The sequence below is a fragment of the Scheffersomyces amazonensis genome (assembly GCF_036850825.1).
Source record: "Scheffersomyces amazonensis strain UFMG-HMD-26.3 chromosome Unknown RJT21scaffold_1, whole genome shotgun sequence".
In the NCBI taxonomy this organism is placed as follows: domain Eukaryota; kingdom Fungi; phylum Ascomycota; class Pichiomycetes; order Serinales; family Debaryomycetaceae; genus Scheffersomyces; species Scheffersomyces amazonensis.
Window position 1 is genome coordinate 1,103,177 of NW_027042741.1, and position 20,689 is coordinate 1,123,865.

At 32.9% G+C, this 20,689-nt stretch overlaps 6 protein-coding genes across 6 annotated transcripts; 4 read left to right on the plus strand and 2 right to left on the minus strand. All coding sequences in view use genetic code 12, as the record gives it.

Moving 5' to 3' along the window:
* Positions 1 to 1,220: 1,220 nt before the first annotated feature.
* On the minus strand, positions 1,221 to 3,013 carry RJT21DRAFT_117149 (uncharacterized protein). The gene has a single exon (XM_064880598.1). The coding sequence runs from the start codon at positions 2,886 to 2,888 to the stop codon at positions 1,311 to 1,313; it is 1,578 nt and encodes a 525-aa protein (XP_064740859.1). The 5' UTR covers positions 2,889 to 3,013; the 3' UTR covers positions 1,221 to 1,310.
* Positions 3,014 to 4,096: 1,083 nt separating this feature from the next.
* GDA1 (guanosine diphosphatase) lies at positions 4,097 to 5,908 on the plus strand (the record flags this gene model as incomplete). The annotated part of the gene is made up of 1 exon (XM_064884470.1): positions 4,097 to 5,908. The coding sequence occupies one exon, from the start codon at positions 4,097 to 4,099 to the stop codon at positions 5,906 to 5,908; it is 1,812 nt and encodes a 603-aa protein (XP_064740860.1).
* Positions 5,909 to 7,212: 1,304 nt separating this feature from the next.
* Positions 7,213 to 9,779, plus strand: RJT21DRAFT_117157 (NADH/NAD(+) kinase). Its single transcript, XM_064880599.1, has one exon. It carries the CDS (start codon positions 7,343 to 7,345, stop codon positions 9,368 to 9,370), a length of 2,028 nt encoding a protein of 675 aa, XP_064740861.1. The 5' UTR covers positions 7,213 to 7,342; the 3' UTR covers positions 9,371 to 9,779.
* DED1 (DEAD-box ATP-dependent RNA helicase) lies at positions 9,770 to 12,336 on the plus strand. The gene is made up of 2 exons (XM_064879796.1): positions 9,770 to 10,268; positions 10,293 to 12,336. Exons 1-2 carry the CDS (start codon positions 9,932 to 9,934, stop codon positions 11,939 to 11,941), a joined length of 1,986 nt encoding a protein of 661 aa, XP_064740862.1. The 5' UTR covers positions 9,770 to 9,931; the 3' UTR covers positions 11,942 to 12,336.
* On the plus strand, positions 12,325 to 13,941 carry OCH1 (Och1p). The gene has a single exon (XM_064879799.1). It carries the CDS (start codon positions 12,731 to 12,733, stop codon positions 13,877 to 13,879), a length of 1,149 nt encoding a protein of 382 aa, XP_064740863.1. The 5' UTR covers positions 12,325 to 12,730; the 3' UTR covers positions 13,880 to 13,941.
* Positions 13,890 to 19,120, minus strand: REV3 (Rev3p). Its single transcript, XM_064880600.1, has one exon. The coding sequence runs from the start codon at positions 18,729 to 18,731 to the stop codon at positions 14,004 to 14,006; it is 4,728 nt and encodes a 1,575-aa protein (XP_064740864.1). The 5' UTR covers positions 18,732 to 19,120; the 3' UTR covers positions 13,890 to 14,003.
* Between the last annotated feature and the right edge of the window lie 1,569 nt (positions 19,121 to 20,689).

The following is a 20,689-nucleotide window of genomic DNA, read 5'->3' on the forward strand; positions in this document are numbered from 1 at the left end:
GTTGAGATTGCTGCTGTTGTTGTTGTTGCTGTTGTTGCTGTTGTTGTGGAATATACATTGAGTACGAAGACGGTATGATGGAAGGAGTGGATAATAAAGGATATGATTGAGCAGGGAGAGGGGTTAAGCCCGAATGGAATGTATTAGTACCATTATTAGTAGTATCATTGACCTTATTGGTGATACTACCAGTAGGAGAATTATTAGATCTTGAATCATCATCATTTTCATGAATTAAATTGGATATTTGTAATAAATGACCATTGGTCTGACTAGGAGAATTAACTGAAGGAGTAGGCAGATTCTGAGTATATATAGATGATTTTTTAGAAGATTTATCTTGAATATCATCATGATTATCTTGATCCATTTCTTGTTGTTTATTATGTAAATTTTCTTCATATAATTTCATAAGTGATGGATCTAAAGGTTTAGCATCCAAAATCTCTAAATGACGCTTTATATGTCTTTCCTTTAAATCTCGTCTAACAAATGTTTTACCACAAAGTTTCTTAGATCCTGAATAATCTTCAATTAAAAAATCACATTTGAATACTTCTTTAGGTTCATGATTAAGATTATGTCTGGCAAGATGATCAGATCGTGAAAAGACTTTCTTACAATGGAGACATGGGAAAGTTCCAAGAGTTCTTCTTTTCTTTTTAGTTGGACCTTTAGATGTGGTGGTGGAGTTATCGGGGTGAATTCCCGAAGATGGTCTTGAATTACTGGACAGTTCTTCACTGGAGGAGTCCTTTGACATGGTGGATGATTCAGATGGACAGACAGGCAGACAGAAAGACAGAGGACAAGCAAACAGATAGACACTAACAGTCAAACACGCAATTGTATATTAGATATTATTTTTATTTATAGTCTAGTAGTGGTAGTAGTAATAGTATTATTATTATTTATTTATTAGTGTAGTATAGTAAGGGATGTCGTACCACGACAATTGTTCAGATATGGCTAGAAATGTCGGGGAAGGTTGACTAAATGTCCTAACAAATGTCAGCAATTTATGTCAAAGTGAATTACACTAAATAATGTCGTAAAGCCAGAGACGTCTCCTAATTATAAAATTTTTTTGACAATCTCCTCTCTGTTTGTGGTGTTCGGATTTGGCTCGATCCGGAGTTTGTCATCATAACCCCGACCGGCTATTCGTGGTCACGTGGCAGACACTATGTCTACTTGTTTTTTTTGCATCTTATTGTTCTCTTCTCTTTTGTACCCCATATATTATACCAATAAATACTAAATATTATATACTATATACTGTACACTATATACTGTATACAATGTACTATCTATATCTTAATGCCATGTAAAAAACTTACCGGTTCATACCGATCAACATTTAATACATCGATATTATCATCAAATCGTAACAGTTTTGCTTGAAGACTATTGGATCTAGTAGATGGACCAGTAACTGTACCTGTGGTAATTGTACTAACTGATGATGCCGTTGAAATTCTTCTATTTCCAGATTTATTATCAGGATATCCATGTCTATTGAAATTAGCAAAACTACTAGTAGAACTAGTAGAACTTACAGAACTATCTGAACTAGTTGAACTAGTAGATGATGAACGATGACTTGAAGTTGATGATGATAATTCAGCAAAATAATCAAAATTATCATCATCATATTCATTATCATATTCTGAATCATAAAGACGATCGGCTTTGACGTCTCGATTATAGTAGACAAAGAATTTATCAAAATTCATTACAAATCCATTTCGATTAAATTGAGTCTCATCATTATTATTAAAATCAGAATTATAATGTTCAAGACTATTAAACATTTCAAAATAATCATCAATAAAGTATTCTTTATCATAATATTTATAATTCAGATTATCTAATCTCCAGATAATCTTATATTTATCATAAAAATGAGGATTATTTAATAATGAAGTTATAAATGAACTATTAATTGAATTGGTATTAGATACAGATTTCTCATCAGATATACTTTTAGTACTATTAAAATCCATAAAATAATCTAAAAAGGCATCAATCTTAATCGTTTCATATTTCTCAATCAATATTTCAAAAATCTTTTCAATTAGATTTAATTTGTATTGCTTTTGAATTATGAGATTAACTACACTATTAATATTAGAATCTTTTTTAGTAAGAAATATTATAAGGTAATTTATAACATAATTCTTAATTTCAATGAAATCTTCATCATTTATAAGGGTGGGGAAGTATTCTTCAATAATTGAACTAATCTTATTCGTGATTATGGATAATTCTAAACTTGGAGTGGAATTAGATGAAGATCTTCTTTTGGTATCATTATTATCATTATTGGTCGATTGTTTTAAGATACTTACTAAAGGTTGTACATGTTTATCCGTGATATTTAATCGGTTCAACGGTATTATTACTCCATGGTCTTCATTAAGATCATAATAGAAATCTTCATCATTATCATTATTATTATCATTCTCCATATCATAATCATTTTCTTCTAGTATATTATCTTCATCATTATCATTATCTTTAAAACTAGTCATATAAGCATCAAAAGCTCCAGCTAATCCAAGAGCCAAACTTTTAGGAGTATCTTTTAAATGATCAAAAGTACAATTATTAAATGGGAATTGAGAATTTAATCTATTTATGGTTTTCATCTTCGTGGGATCTAATTCTAATTCAATATCTTCTTCAAGTAATGCTTCATCAGGGATTATTTGAGTTTGTGGAGAATCTGATGAGTCCACAAATGAATCGATATAATTTAAGGTATCATTTACTTTAGGAATTAGAAATTCAAACTCATTAGTTAGACTTGTTTGTGTTGGTAGGGGAGCCTTTTGAGGGTTAGTAATATCTGGTGATGAGGAAGTTGCAACAACGTGTGCGGCCATAGTGGAACTTTTTTTTCGGCTAGTGTGGGGCAGGGAAGAACTTTTAGGGACAAGTTATAGGGTATATTAATGTTACAGAGAGAAGAAGTAAAGAAAGTAGAAGTAAAAGTAGAAGTAGAAGTAGAAATAGAGAGTAGTAGAGATAAGTAATGAATATTTACAGAGATAGTGAAAGTGTTTAAGTTTCAATTTCATGATCAGTTAGTTGTTATGTCATGAGCTGCCCGGTGTATAATTATTCCGCAGCCATTTAATTTTAGTGATGGCTTTTTTAGTGAGAGTACTCGTGGGCTGCACCGTTTCCGTTTCCGTTTGGGGTACTTCACGTGGCACGTAATTTGATAGAGTTTAAGTAATTTGTGTAGTTTGTGCCTGCTTTAATAGAGATAAGATACTGATCACTGATGTGATGTAATGGTGCTTGCTGAGTACTCGTGTGGATGAAATGTTTTTGTAGGAGCAGTGCTAAAACTATGAAAATAGAAGATTTTATACTTTGAGTATCTGCTGCAGCACAGTTGCATTGTAAATATTCGGTACAAGTCCAAATATGTATGGTCCAGATATACTGAAAAAACATTGTATATACTTTACTGTAGTAAATGTGTGTTGTAGCAGGGGTAGAGGAGTATATATCAGCAATGCATAGTGGTTGCAATCATAAGCAGATAAGAATACTAAGACTAATACACAGTAAGATCACTATAATTGTAGACTACTATACAGTAAGATCACTATAATTGTAGACTAACAGTAAGATTACTATAATGTAGACTACACTAACATTATTACTATTCAATAAACTGCTACACCCCTACTTATTTATTCTATACCATACCACCCTATTCTACTCAGATCGTTGCACCACTATTACATCACTTAATCTTTCAACTACGCTTATATAAGCATAAATATTCGTGTGTACGTGTTTAGTGAAGATAAGCACTAACACCATATCAATACAGCCACTACAACTCTAGAGACTATTCACTAGTGATCACTAATTATTGACTACAACCCACTACAAAGTTCTCACTACACATTACACCCTAAACACTTTTCTCACTAACTATTCCCTACTCCTACTCACTAATCTTACCCATCTTAGTGACACCAATCGCGCTCCAAATTGGGCACACGAAAATATTAAAATAAAATTTCAAATTCCACTACTCGACATCACTTAATCCACTAATTCACTACTGGCCATGTCTTTACTCTCTACTCGTAACATTCGTGTGTTACTCTCGGCTTTGGCTATCTTCGGGATTGTCATTTTCTTTGCCACATCTCAAAATAGTCTTGGAGCTTCTGTTCAAAGAGTTAAACCGGCTTCAACTGGTGATGATTCTATTCCCTACACTAATGAACATGCCGATGAAGATGCTAATACTTTACAAGGTAAACCACTTCAAGGCTCAGAGCCTCCTTATTCTCAAGAAAAGGAACTTCCACCATTAGGAGATGTTGATAAAGTACCACAAGATCAAGGTAAAGTTAGTCCTCCAAGTAGTGGTGGAAAACCAAAGATCGTGGCTGATAAATCTTCTTCATCATCCGCTAATAATGATAAACAAAATGTTGGAACTACTGTTGATTCTCCTGCCGCCGCTGCTGCTGCTGCCGGTGGTGCTCCAGCTGTTGCTAAACCTAAAGTAGGTGGATCTTCTGCTGCATGTAATGAAAAGAATTATGTAGTTATGATTGATGCTGGTTCAACTGGTTCAAGAGTTCACGTATATGAATTTGATACTTGTGTTTCTCCACCTAAATTATTAAGTGAAAAGTTTGAAATGTTAAAGCCTGGTTTATCATCATTTGATACTGATACTAAAGGTGCAGCTGCTTCATTAGATCCTTTATTAAAGGTTGCATTAGATACAGTTCCAAAGGAAAAACAAGGTTGTACACCAGTTGCTGTTAAAGCTACTGCTGGTTTAAGATTATTAGGTAAAGAAAAATCTACCAATATCTTGGAAGAAGTTAGAAATCATCTTGAAACTGATTATCCATTTGCTGTTGTATCAGGTGATGGTATTTCAATTATGGAAGGTAAAGATGAAGGAGTATATGCATGGATTACTACCAATTATTTATTAGGAAATATTGGTAATAGTGAAAAGAATCCAACTGCTGCAGTATTTGATTTAGGAGGTGGATCAACTCAAATTGTATTTGAACCAGAATTTCCAGAAAATGAAGAAATGATTGAAGGTGAACATAAATATCAATTTACTTTTGGTAATAGAGATTTTACCTTATATCAATTTAGTCATTTAGGTTATGGATTAATGGAAGGTAGAAATAAAATTAATTCACTTGTGGTTGAATCTCATTTAGAATCAAATAATGAATTAAAAGCAGCCAAAGTTGGTAGTAAAAAGGAAGCTAAAGAAATCAAATCATCAAGTATAACTTTGAAGAATCCATGTATTCCACCAGGAGTTATTGCTAATGATGTCTTAGTTGAATATGGCAAGGATGAATTTTATGTTGTTAATTTTAAAGGTCCAAGTAGTTCATCAGCATCAACATCATCTCAATGTAGATCACTTGCAGAAAAAGTATTAAATAAAGATGCTTCATGTAGCGAAAAGCCATGTTCATTTAATGGAGTTCATCAACCTTCATTAACTAAATCATTTAGAAGAACCAATGATATGTTTGTATTTTCTTATTTCTATGATAGAACCAATCCATTAGGATTCCCATCATCATTTAGTGTTGAAGAATTAAAAGAATTAAGTAAGATTGTTTGTAATGGATCTGAATTTTGGAAAGATGTTTTATTAGATGAATCTATTGCTGAATTAAGTAAAGAACCTCAATGGTGTACAGATTTATCATTTATTACTGCTATGTTACATACTGGATATGATATTCCATTAAATCGTGAATTAAGAACTGCCAAAACCATTGATAATAATGAATTAGGTTGGTGTCTTGGAGCTTCATTACCATTATTAGATAGTACTTCATCAGGATGGAAATGTAGAGTTGAACAAGTATCTAAGGATTAGAAATTTATATAGTACAATTCAATTACAATTATAATACAATACAATTCAATACAATAATAATAGCTTATAAACTTACTGACGAATTCTACATTAGTCTACATGACCTGGTTTTAATATAATATATAATACATTAAATACTTAAGAACGGACCAAATACGCTAAATATTATACACCGGACGAGTTCATCACAATTTGGGTAAGAACGTCTATCGCCTTCGAAGACATAATTTAAGTCAGATGGACGTATGCCCATTGATTACTCATTTAATGAGCAAAAATATGATCAGATAATAATACCCAAGACGGAGGGAGTTCCAATCATAAAACAAGTCAATGATCTAAATAAGTTAGTAGTACATCCTAAATAAATAAGTTAGATCCTAAATAAGTTAGTATTAAATCCTAAATAAATTAAATGTTAGCAAATAGATTCAAACGAATATTACACATATTTCTACAACGGTCTCACAAGATATATACCAAAGCTATCCATTTCAAATACTAGTATAAATACAAGAACTGTTTATATAAACTAAGCTCAAAAATATGAAATGATGTGTGGGGTTGCCTCAAATTTCCGTTGGTGTTATCAGACACGTGATTCTCTGATTGATATTTGGTTTCCTTGGAATTACAAATAATAGCTTCAACTCCCTCCAAACGTTGTTAACCATAGTTGGGCTGAACAGAAAGCTGTTCGGAATTGTAAACTATGTCAAGTAACTAATACTATTAAAGGTAGTCTAAACGACTTTCCTGTATATTACTTAACAGAACAGAGATCAATCTTAAACGCAATACTGTAGTACGGTAGTACTCTCTTACTCTACAACAATCTACAACATTTGATAACATTTGATTATACTAAATATACATTCAATAATCTCTCAGTAGAAAACAAAACAAAATTACCTTTAATCCCAGCCAACGGAACTACATTATCCAGGGATCCCAATATTGCTATTTATCCCTAAAGTTAGTAAGATCCTAAATATAATATGGAATCGTAGTCTTTGCTAACTGTGAGATAAAAGTGAATTACTGTTTAAAATATGTCAACGAATTAGAGGATCAATATCTTTTCACATATCCCGAATATATCAAACTTTAAGTTTTTCGTCAAATTCGAGTTGAATAACTATGCAGCGGAATGGAAAGTAATTCATTTGTTCCGTATTGGAACCCCCAACTAATTTTTCTGTCTCTCTCTCTCTCTCTCCCTGAAAAGTTCCGTCGCACATTGCGAGTCCGAACGGGTTTAACGAGTAACTCAGTGCTTAATTTTATTGAATCTAAGCCGTAACATCGGGAGTCAAGTCAGTAAATATCAGCACGCAGCCACTATATAAGCAAGTTAAGTTCACATTTATTTACTATATTTAATACAATATATACTTAATCAATATCTTTCTATCACTAAATTGTTAGCTCATAATGTCTGACTTTCATCATACATCCGTGAGGATCAATAATACGGTAAAAAGAGTGACCAGTGACACTAAATCCATCGCTAACAACACCACTAACACTAATCCCATCACTAATACTAATACTAATACTAATACCAAACCTATCTCGGTAAAGAAGAGTACTAACAATACTACAACCACTAATAATATACCCGTATCATCAAAGAAGTTCAATCGAACCAGTTTCAATCATTATCATTCAACCAATGGATCTACGACCCCAGCAGTTCCATTATCAACATCTCCATCACAAGTATATATTAATCGAGAACCTCCAATGATTCATAATAAATTATATTGTGATACATTTTCAACCAGTAAGAAATCTAATAGTACTAATGCATCATCAGTTGTATTATCTAAATTAAATAATCATGATGATTTACGATCAGTTAAGTCTCATACTGAATTAGCTGAAACAGCTAATGGAGTTAGAATGTTAGCTAAAAATTTAGCTAAAGCAACTATACAATTAGATGTACGAGCCATTATGATTGTTACAAAAGCTCGAGATAATTCATTAATTTATTTAACTCGAGAAATTGTTGAATGGTTATTTACTCGAGAACGTGATATTATAGTATATGTGGATAATAAATTAAATACTTCAAAACGTTTTGATGCATCATCAATTATTGAAAGTTATCCAAAAGCTAATCAATTATTAAAATATTGGGATAAAAAATTTGCTTCTAAGAATCCAGAATTATTTGATTTAGTTATAACTTTAGGAGGTGATGGAACTGTACTTTATGTATCGAATTTATTTCAAAGAGTTGTACCTCCTGTTATATCATTTGCATTAGGTTCACTTGGATTTCTTACTAATTTTAATTTTAATCAATTTCGTGAAAAAATGAATACTGTAGTTGATTCAGGTGTAAGAGCTTATTTAAGAATGAGATTTACTTGTCGAGTTCATCGAGCTGATGGGAAATTAGTTTGTGAACAACAAGTTTTAAATGAATTAGTAGTTGATAGAGGTCCATCACCATATGTTACTCAATTAGAATTATATGGTGATGGATCTTTATTAACTGTTGCTCAAGCTGATGGATTAATTATTGCTACTCCAACTGGATCTACTGCTTATTCATTAAGTGCTGGAGGTTCATTAGTTCATCCAGGAGTTAGTGCTATAAGTGTTACACCTATTTGTCCTCATACTTTATCATTTAGACCAATTTTATTACCCGATGGAATGTTTTTAAAAGTTAAAGTACCTATGCAAAGTAGATCTACAGCATGGGCATCATTTGATGGGAAAGTTCGAACTGAATTAAGAAAGGGGGATTATGTTACAATTCAAGCAAGTCCATTCCCATTCCCCACTGTTATAAGTTCCAAGACTGAATATATTGATAGTGTAAGTAGAAATCTTCATTGGAATGTTCGAGAACAACAAAAACCATTTTCTCATATTATGCCAAGATCAGGAGATGGTAGATTAAGGAATAGTAGTAGAAATAGTAGTGATACATCAAGAAATAATAGTCAATTATCAATTAATCTTGAGAATTTACATATTGGAGATGGAGATGATGGACATCAAGAAGATTTTGATATTAATTATAGTGAGAATGAAAATATTGAGACAATAGATAATTCACTTACTCCATCAGAAGAAGAAGAAGAATTAGAAGAATTTGAAATCGATGATGATGATGAAGAAGAGAATGATTCACCATATATTCCTAAACCAGGAGAAGGTATTAATACGCCACCTCATTATGAAGGAGAAGAAGATCGTCGAGAATGTTTTGCCCATCCTCATGCTAAGATTACATTACATGGAAGTAGTAGTGGAAGTACAAGTAATAGTAATAGTAATAGTAATAGTAATAGTATTACTCGAACTAATACTAGTACTAGCTCGAGTCATGTGGGGATTCTGCCAGTTAATAAAGATATTAGTTCAGTCTCTACATGTACATCAACATCTGGTACTGCGTTTTCAACTGGAGGTTGTAGTACTAGTGGATCAGATAGTTAGTTAAAGTATTTAATTGAAGTGGTTAGTGTTAGTGTCACATGCACGTGTGCATATGACCCGGCACGTGCACTTATCTGTCTCACAAAACATGCGATGGAAGTCGTGTGTCATGCGACGGAGTTTATTTTATTTCTTAATTTAGTTGCTATAGATAAGTCTAAAAACAAAGAAGAAACGAGAAACAAGAAATCAGAAATCATATATGTATAAATGTAAAGTAACTAAGTATATGTATACTATATAGTACATAACCAACAATATTTTACTATGATTAACTAGTGACTATAACACTTTTCAAACACCGATTTCTGCATGCAACACGTACAAATTCCAATTAATTACATAATTAACACTTATTTTAATTTTTTAGTTAATTCATTCTCTTATTTTTTTTTTTTTATTTCTTTTTCCAAAAGAAATCCATAAAAATTTTTCTGTTGCTCACCTAAAATTACTCCTTAATTAAATGGAAATTGTCTAACTTACTCTTTTAATTATTAAATACTTATTCAACTTTTGATAGTAAATTACATAGAAAAGTTAAAGAATACATAGTACAATATGACATCTGATTTGAATCAACAATTAGGTAATCTTAGTGTTCAAGATACTCATAGTGCTTCAGGAAATATTTCTGAAGGCAATGGTAATGGAAGATCTCAATATGTTCCACCTCATCTTCGTAATTCTCGTGGAGGAGGTGCTGGAGCTGGTAGTGGAAATGATGAAGGTTATCGTCGTTCTAATTCATATAATGGTAATAATAATGGTTATGGAAATGGTAATGGTAATGGTTTCCGTAGATCTGGTAGTGGTACTGGATTTGGAGGATCTAGTGGATCATATTCTTCAAATGGTTATGGAAATCGTAGTTATTCAAATGGAGGAAATCGTGGAGGTCCAAGAAGTGGAGGACGTGGAGGTTTTGGTGGTGGAAGATTTGGTGGATATCAAAAACCTGGTGTTGGTAGATGGACTGATGGTAAACATGAACCATCTGCTCGTAATGAAAGTTTGGAATTAGAATTATTTGGAACTTCTGAAGATACTTCTTTTCAATCTTCTGGTATTAATTTCGATAATTATGATGAAATCCCCGTTGAAGCTTCTGGTGAAGGAGTTCCTGAACCAATTAGTTCATTTACTGCTCCTCCATTAGATCCTTTATTAGTTGAAAATATTACTTTAAGTAGATTTTCTAAACCAACTCCAGTTCAAAAATATTCTGTTCCAATTGTTGCTGGTGGTAGAGATTTAATGGCTTGTGCTCAAACTGGTTCTGGTAAAACTGGGGGATTTTTATTTCCAGTATTATCTGAATCTTATATGAATGGTCCAGCTCCAATTCCAGAAAGTCATGGAGCTTTCTCTTCAAATAAAGTTTATCCAACTATTTTAGTTATGGCTCCAACAAGAGAATTAGTTTCTCAAATTTATGATGAAGCTAGAAAATTCAGTTATAGATCATGGGTTAAACCTTGTGTTTGTTATGGAGGTGCTGATATTGGTCAACAAATTAGAAATTTAGATAAAGGTTGTGATTTATTAGTTGCTACTCCTGGTCGTCTTAAGGATTTATTAGAAAGAGGTAGAGTTTCATTAGCTAATATTAAATATCTTGTATTGGATGAAGCTGATAGAATGTTAGATATGGGGTTTGAACCACAAATTAGACATATTGTTCAAGAATGTGATATGCCAGGAGTTAATGATAGACAAACTTTAATGTTTTCTGCTACATTCCCAAGAGATATTCAAATGTTAGCTAGAGATTTCTTAAAAGATTATATCTTTTTATCTGTTGGTAGAGTTGGTTCTACTTCAGAAAATATTACTCAAAAAGTTTTATACGTTGAAGATGAAGAAAAGAAATCAGTATTATTAGATTTATTAACGGCTGGTGATCATGGTTTAACCATTATCTTTACTGAAACTAAAAGAATGGCTGATAATTTGGCTGATTTCTTATATGATCAAGGATTCCCTGCCACTGCTATTCATGGTGATAGATCTCAATATGAAAGAGAAAAGGCCTTGGCAGCATTTAAAAATGGTTCTGCCCCAATTTTAGTGGCTACTGCTGTGGCTGCTAGAGGGTTAGATATTCCAAATGTTGCTCATGTTATTAATTTTGATTTACCTTCTGATATTGATGATTATGTCCATAGAATTGGTCGTACTGGTCGTGCTGGTAATGTTGGTATTGCCACTGCCTTTTTTAATAGAAACAATAAAAATATCGTTAAAGGTTTAGTTGAATTATTAAGTGAAGCAAATCAAGAAGTTCCTGATTTCCTTACTAAGATTGCAAGAGAAGGATCTTTTGGTAAAATGGCTCCAGGTCGTGGAGGTCGTGGAGGTTCTTCAAGAGGTGGAGCTACTAGAGATTATAGAAGACAAGGTTCTTCATCTGGTAGTGGTAGTGGTTGGGGTTCATCCTCTTCATCGGCTGGAGGTTGGGGTAATTCCTCTGGTGGGTATGCTTCCAACAATGGTGGTTATACTGCTCCAACTCCTCGTTATGATAACTCATCATATGGTAACCCATCTAGTACCAATTCATGGTGGTAAACGTGACATTGAGTTGTCACTACTTTACTACTACACTAATTACTGCTGCTAGTATTATTTTTTTATCCCATCATTATCATTATCATTTATCATTTTTCACTTAACATTTTTATATATCGCTATTACTCTAACCAACTCCATGTCTGGGTCTTATAAAGTATTTTTAGTCAAAGAAAAAGGAAAGAATAAAGAGAGGAGACATCACTAGGATATTCAATTCTTAATTGAACTTTTGGAATATCCCTAACAAATTGTCATTGTCCTTGCTTACCACATTATATTATTATATTCAATTTTGCATTAATTGCTTTCAGTTTGTTTTTTGCTACGTTCTATTTATTTATTCTCGGGTCTAATTGTTTTCAAAACTATTTCAATTCGTCCACTAAACCAATCAAAAAACATCCATCATGTTATAGAAAAGTCATTAATGGGTCACTTTATAAATCTTTTTATTTTCTTTGGGGTTAAAAGTTTGATTTTCATGTTTATTCTGCTTATTTATTGTTATCATTAGGATTTAGACATTGGGTTATCTTTATAATTTATAATTAATTTATATGTTAATATATTATACGTTGAAGTATGGATGTAGGCGGCAGGGGTGTGCAGTAGACACATTTGTACGCTGTATGGATGTGCGCGGTACGGATGTACACACAAGACAACACAAGACAACACCAAACTGAAATATCTGATTCACCAAACACGTCAGTAATATCCAGCACTGTCAGTAATCTGTAGTACACACTCAGTACATACTCAGTACATACTCAGTACATATTAACTATGGTTAAATTCACTAATAATCAAAAACTACGAGTAGGGATCCTCGCCATAGTATCAGTGTACATAATTTATTTATTCATAGCATCATTCTCATTACCAACAGCTGGACATCGAAGTAATATAAATTCCGGTAAATTCCAATTAGCGAGAGAATTAGAAAAGAATGCAAATTGGGCTAAATCAGGACTTAATTTCCAACCCAATAAGATCACTCATTTACCCATTGATTCAACCATTAGACAACAATTATCTTATCAATTCCCCTATGAACCTCATAAACCAATACCTAAAAATATTTGGCAAACATGGAAAGTTTCAACTGATGACAAAACTTTTCCTCAATTATTTAATCAATATCAACTTAGTTGGGAACAAAATAATCCTGATTATAAACATTATGTTGTACCTGATGAATTATGTGATGAAATGATTAAACAATTATATGCTACAATACCTGATGTAGCTCATGCTTATAAAATTATGCCAAAGAATATTTTAAAGGCTGATTTCTTTAGATATTTAATTTTATATGCTCGAGGAGGAGTATATAGTGATATTGATACACTTAGTTTAAAACCAATAGATATTTGGGTATCTCATAATAAAAAACTTTTAGATAAACCATTAAATGCTGGATTTGTGGTAGGAATTGAAGCCGATCCTGATCGTCCTGATTGGGCAGAATGGTATGCTAGAAGAATTCAATTTTGTCAATGGACAATTCAATCAAAACGTGGTCATCCATTATTACGAGAATTAATTGCAAAAATTACTGAAATGACTTTAACAAGAGAACGGAATGGAGAATTAAAAAAAGTTCTTGGAAAGGATGCAGGAGGTGATATTATGAATTGGACAGGTCCAGGAAGTTTTACTGATTCTGTATTTGAATATTTAAATAATATACTTCAACTGCCTGATGGTACTAAAGAAGAAATTGTTACTTGGAAGATGTTTGCTGGAATGCAACAACCTATTGCTATTGATGATGTATTGGTTCTCCCTATTACATCATTTAGTCCTGATGTAGATCAAATGGGCGCTAGAACAAGTACTGATGAAATGGCCTATGCTAAACATATGTTTCTGGGTAGTTGGAAACATGATGATGGTCATAAACCAGCTCACTTTTTACCTCCTAATCCTTAGTTCATAGTTCATAGTCAATAGTCAATAGTCCATAGTCAATAGTCAATAGTCAATAGTCAATAGTCCATAGTCCATAGTCAATAGTCCATAGTCAATAGTCCATCGTCCATAGTCAATGTATATATCACCAGTCGAATTCTACGGTCCGCTTGAACTTATTGTAGTATACTTGACAATTGTTATTGATACAATGATTAGTAGACTCATGCACCATGGTGAGTCCACTAACTCCAAAGTTTCGACTCACACATTGCTGACATACACTCTGGAGATTCACTCGATTGATCTCATTCCACTTAAGTTCCATAGCCATCTCTGGAGTCATGGATGGTTCACGTTTACTAGTACTAGTACCACCACCACCACCACCACCAATTCTACTTCCTCGAGGTAATTGTCTATACCACCCTTTAACATCTACTCCTATCAAGTTAAAGATTCGTTCTAGTGGTGGAATCAATACTCGAGTTATATAATATTCATAATCAAGACTTAATGGCTGTGTCGTTGAGTACGTGGCCATAAAGTCTTCAGGAGACATACACCGATCCTTGATTCGAGGCTTAGAAGAGTCCTGAATCACGACATATGGTATTCGTTCACGATACTGAGGTTCTTGACGAGGATCTTGTTCAACTTTTCTAGCAGCTACAATGGCTCCGGGAGGTAAATATTTCTCATTTTTATAAGTTCCATATCGAACTTCCTTGGCAAAACAGAAATCATTAATTGAAATCTTATTCAGAATTATCTTTTGAAATTGAGTCATAACGTACAGTTTCACTTGAGATAAATTCTTTGTATCAAATAAGATTCGGAGAGATTTCTCTACTATCTTCAGTTGAGCAGGGATTCCATCTCTTCTAACTGTTTCTATACCTTTAGCATCAAATTTAGGTATGATTTGATCTTCATCTTCATACATATATCCTACATATCGTTTCTTAGTTAATAATATACATGGATGATAAACTTTTTCAAACTTTAACTTTATGGGATCAGGGAAACTTTCAGTAATAAATTCAGCAATCTTTCTTCCAATTGAAAATGCTTCAGCTTTAGATTTCCCGGGGAAATATACAAATAATGAATCTGTATCTCCATAAACAACTTTAGCTCCAAAATCATTATTTTCAATTAATTCAATTGATTTGGTTAAGATCTCTCTACCGGTAGATACTATAGCATCAGATACATCAGGATTAGGCATTCTTCCACTAAATGTGGCAGAAGTATATCCATAAGTTACATTAGCTATAAGTTTTAATGCTAATTGTCGAGCATTATATAATCTTGTAAGTTCAGCATCATCCTTAAATTCTTTCATAATTGTTTTAACCATAACTCTACTACTTAATATTTCTTCTAACATCTTAGCTAATATGGATTTACGAACATTACTCTTAACAAACATAAATCCATTAGGTGATAAAGTTATACCTTGTTGCTTTATAAGTAAATCTACTAGACCAGGTGAAAGATTTAAATTCTTTAGGTATCCAATATTATTCTTTGAAGGTTTAAAATTATGTAATTTACCAATTAATGTTGAAAAACAATAATTATAAGCTATCATAATCGATGGATAAAGTGATTGGAAATCAAGTACTACCATAGGAGATTTATAGAAATTCGATTCAGGTTCCATAATAAGTGGAATACATTCAATAGGTCTCATTTCATGAACTTGTTGTTTAGATGGAGAGTTAAGTAAAAGATTCTCCAGTTTAGTAATTCGACAAAGAATTGATTCAATCTTAAATTGCGATCCTCTATAGAAATTGGAATTAAAATCTATTCCAATTAATCGAGAATGTTCGACATTTCGAGTTATAACTTCAAGTACATCTATGATCTTTAAAGTTAAACTTATTCGTCGAGAATAGTAATGTAACACTTGTAATTTAGGAGCCCATCGAGGACTTGTAAGCCAATTAGATAACTGTAAATTCAGGTATCGAGCTAACGATTGATGAAGGAGATGATAGGATACATTCTCTAACGAATAATTGGTAAGACTCATCTCATGACGAAGAGTTCTCCATACATTCATAGTATGTCTACCACTAATCTTTATGTTAGACGTATGAGTATACCCCCATCGATCACCAAATTTACCATTACTTTGATGTTTACCTCGACTCAACAGGACTAACAAATTAATATCATAAACAGTTCGAAATCTCTCAATCAAATACCCCCATGATGAGGCATTGACTTCATATCCCGACAAGATATCCGGATCAAGGATCTCTACAAGTTGTACTAATCGGGACACCATCGATTTCTCATCATCAAACACTTCTATATGTGAATGGATATCTAATTGTTGTGCAAGTTTAAGCCATTCAACCAGAGTCAGAGTCAGAGTCAGTGCCAGTCCCAGGCCCAGTCCCACTATGAGAATCCCAGATTTCAATTCACAATGACGCAACATCTCATTGGCATCATCAAACGTATACATCACAAGAGTTACTGGATTAGTTTGAGGGTTAGGGAATTTGTCAGTGGCAGTATTCACGTGTACTTCGACTAATAAGTTAGTCAATTTATTAAATCCATCATCATCACGTTCGACTTTCTCGGAATTGTACGAGAACTTGTAGTCCTCCGATTCTGATTTGAGTTCGATTTGCGATCGGAACTTAATGCTTTTGGCTTTGGTTTGGGCTCGACTATGTGCTAGCCAATCCTTTACATGTGCTTTGGAGGGTGGAGGTACGACATATTCCCATACACTGGTTGATGATTCTGATACTGATTCCCGTTGTGGTTCAGAATCTAGCTGGTCTCTGATATACTGAGATATGGCCATGGTTGGCACTGTGTCTTCAGTAACTAGTGGCACTACAATCTTCTTATTCGCAAAGATCAATGGCCGCAGCGGCATATCGGCTTCGTTGTCGTAGAACGGATCCTTATAGTTGATTTTGGGTAAACCCAACTCATCAAATGTCTCGTCAATTCGGGACGGCTGTAACTCGTCTGGAACAGGCACTTCAAAGTATGACCGGCCTGCTAACATCCTAAGCATACTGGGAGACTGTGATGTGGTGGAGGTACTGATAGAGGTGATTTCATTGAACAGGAAAGACACATTGGTCACTTGGGATTGGGATCGTCGAGTGTTCCGTTTCTGGGTTAATGCCATGAGGATCTCTTCATCGACTTCCTTTAGCTGAGTCGCATTGACCTGAGGCTCTTCAGACTCTTCAGCCTCTTCCTGTGGAACCACAAAATCCAATTCATCGTCAGAGCTGAATGGGTCCAGAGATGAAATGTCGTTATTGATTTCCTGTAGGTCAGCAGCCTTACCAGGGTCAACGGTATTACCACTCAATTCTAATGAACCATGGATATTTCCATCTCCATTTCCATTTCCATTCTCCTCTTCATCTTTATTAAGAAATAACTTGGAATACTCATCAGAAGTCCAGGCTCGTAAATCGTCATTGAGTAGTAATTTATGCCCAGTTCCCTGAGATATTTCATAGTCTATCTCATCAAATGTCGTTCTGATTTGATCTATAGTCACTACATTATCTTTACTAATATGATCGACAATAGACGGTTGATGTATAAAATGTCTCTTACCATATAATTCAGGCGTTATATTGGTGGATCCATTAAGTTTAACAATATACTTAAGCAATTCCATCAATTCCAGTTGATTAGACCAATCAGTTGATCCCATTCCCAAATAAAAATTATCAATCTTATCTGTACGCTTCTGAGTATCTGACCAAAATGATGAATCAGTTGAACTATTAGGATTCCGTAAATTATACTGATATCGTAGATCATCATAGACATGTTTTAATGATGATAAGTAGATTCGAGGATTACCGAATTCATCGAATTTGTAACCTCCCAGAGTCGATTCAAGTGACTTTATATGATGATTAAAAGTAATTAATTCATGAAAAGTAGAATGTAGATCTCTTACTTTAATTGAATGACGATTACCAATGATTTGTGTAGTGATATCTATTTCCATTATAGATTTACCCATTCGTTCATGAAGTAAAACATTATAAGGATGAATAAAAGGTGTAAGATATCGGACAAGATTGGATATTTGGCTCAGGGTATAATGACGCTTATTCAAGGCCAAGAGGATAGGATCTCGGAAATATAATCCAGGGGTATTATTTACATATAACCAACCACAACCAAATAAGTTAAAGTCTGTTAAGAACTGAAGTAGAAAGGGGATATGACCTTCATAGATTAAATGCTGTTTCTTTGACTTGCCATTTAAGAACTTATTAAAGTCTACTACTTTATCATAAATAAGTTTATTTAGGCGAGTCTTATATTTTGGAGAGAGAAGGGAAATCTTGTAGAATATTCGATAACCGAGTTGGAATCCATAGATAGGAGTTCCCTTAACAATCAGTACTTTAGCAATAAACCGACGAGTGGAAGTAGACATTTTATCAGTAATTTCATCAGCATCATCAGGATAATTATCATCAATATCATCAATATCATCATTATCTCTATCTTTACCTTTACCTTTAGCTCTACGAAATGATTCCCGCAAACTATTCTCAAGGTACTGCGCTACTTCGTCAAGATACTGAGTCAGCAGCAATTTGGAGTAATTGGTATCATGACAGTCAACGTATATGTAGGGGTAATAATTATGAACATGGAGGAGTACATTGAAGGAGTCACGATGAAGACTCAGACGCTTGGTAGAGGATGAGGTGGTACTCGGTACTGATAATGAACCATAAATTCTTATGATGGGTACTTGAGATACTTTATGGTACAAGTGGTCTAGGGGTGTAGGAGGACATTGGTAAGTGTCGTAATCATTAATCTGAATATGTAGCTCATCGTTCATTGAAGGTGGAGTAGTGAGGTAGACGTGAAGAGTTAGTGTGGAGTAGTGAGCTTTGTTAGCGAAGGACGCGAAAGTTTAGTGAGATAGTGGGGAAGATAGTGAGAAAGTTAGTGAGAGAATCTGAGAATCTGAGACAATTAGTGAGAGTTTTGAGAAAGTTATAATAATATAAATACAACTAAGAATTCCGCAATTATGTAAAATTTTCTTATGTAAAATATAGTTGTACTGTTGGGTATTTTGGACGGATACAGGCAACATTCATTCGTTAATAATGAATATTAACTTTTCAATTATATTTAGGATATTACTTACTAGTTCTTTTTTTCCAAAGTTAAGGAAGAGCAGTAGGCGCCATATATTATGCTAGCAGCTATTTGTAGACCTTATTTATAATAATTCATCTTATTTAAAATGAATATATTTTGTTATATATAAATTGATTCGTCAATGTAGTTTACACGAGCTCCATGTAGTGATTTCCATACTAGCAACTCTGATCAAGTAATGCGTCTTCATAAACTAAACGGTGAGATTTGGCTGTAAAAATCTAAAAGTATATAAACTGCGAGAATTCCTTTACTTTTGAGGACTATAGACATTTTATCAGTTATATGATTGTTTTGTATAAGCATCTTATTAAATAAAATATTTTCGAGATGTATACCCCCATGAGCAATATTAAATTATGTGATTATTATATATTAACAGTTCAATTAAATATAGGTTATTGCTTACTAACTATAGAGATTTTTGGAAATAATTTAATTACATTATTCAGTTTATGTTAATATATATTATTATATAAATCACTTTACTAGTGTAGCTTAGACCAGTTCACCTGGTTATTAGTTCGATACTAGAAACTCAATAAAAAATCAATGTAGTTTAGTATTAGCGCCTCTACATAAACAGAATTACTTTGACTGTAAAAAACTTACGAGTATGTATAGTGAATTAACATATATATATCGTGATATATCTTGATACTCTAAATTATAAAATCAATTAATTATTCGAAGATACTCAATAAATTTGTAAATATTGATCATATCAGTATTTCTGCTCATATCGATGCTTTCAGAATTTATACGAAGTGGTTTTTTTTTATCTTTACGAGGGGACTTAAGAATTTTATAATTATGAAGTATAAATATGGATAAGAATTCCGAAATATTAAATTTAGTTATGTAAAATTTAGTTACGATTAAGTCATTCTATAATTTTCTCATATGGCTTCATTGAAGTTGTTGTAAAAGACATCACAAATATTAACTTTTCAATTATATTTAGGATATTACTTACTAGTTATTTGAATTTTTCATGATGTATTTTCTTAGCTGTCTTATTTAAAATAATAATTGTTGAATATATTTTGTTATTTATAAATCGATGTGTCAATGTAGTTTACACCAGCCCCATGGAGTAGTTCCCATACTAGCTCTGATCACGTAAATCGTCTTCATAAACTAAATGGTGAGATTTGGCTGTAAAAATCTCCTTAAAAGTATATAAAGTGCGAGAATTCCTCTACCTTTTTGACTATAAAAATATTCTCAGTCATGTTTATCATCTTAATCAGCGATAAATGAGAGTTAGATGATTGTTTTATATAAGATCGAATCGAGGTAGATGCACTTGTTCGCCGTGATATTTCTTACAATATAATGTACTAACAGGAATTTAGTGGATTCCATTTATGAGATAAACTAATTCTTAATCCATGGGCATCAATGTGAACTTTTAAAGCATATTGATTAATTAGAGTAGAGAAATTTGGATTAATCATAGAATCTACTTTAGTATATAGTTATTATATAGTAATGCTTAAGTTATAAATTTGAATAGTACCTTATGATTAATTCAACTACAAAGCATTTAATAACTAGAGTAATTTAGACATTTGCAGTACATGTAAGTTCAGTGTAGTCAGTTGTGTATTTCCCTATATTGGAGTA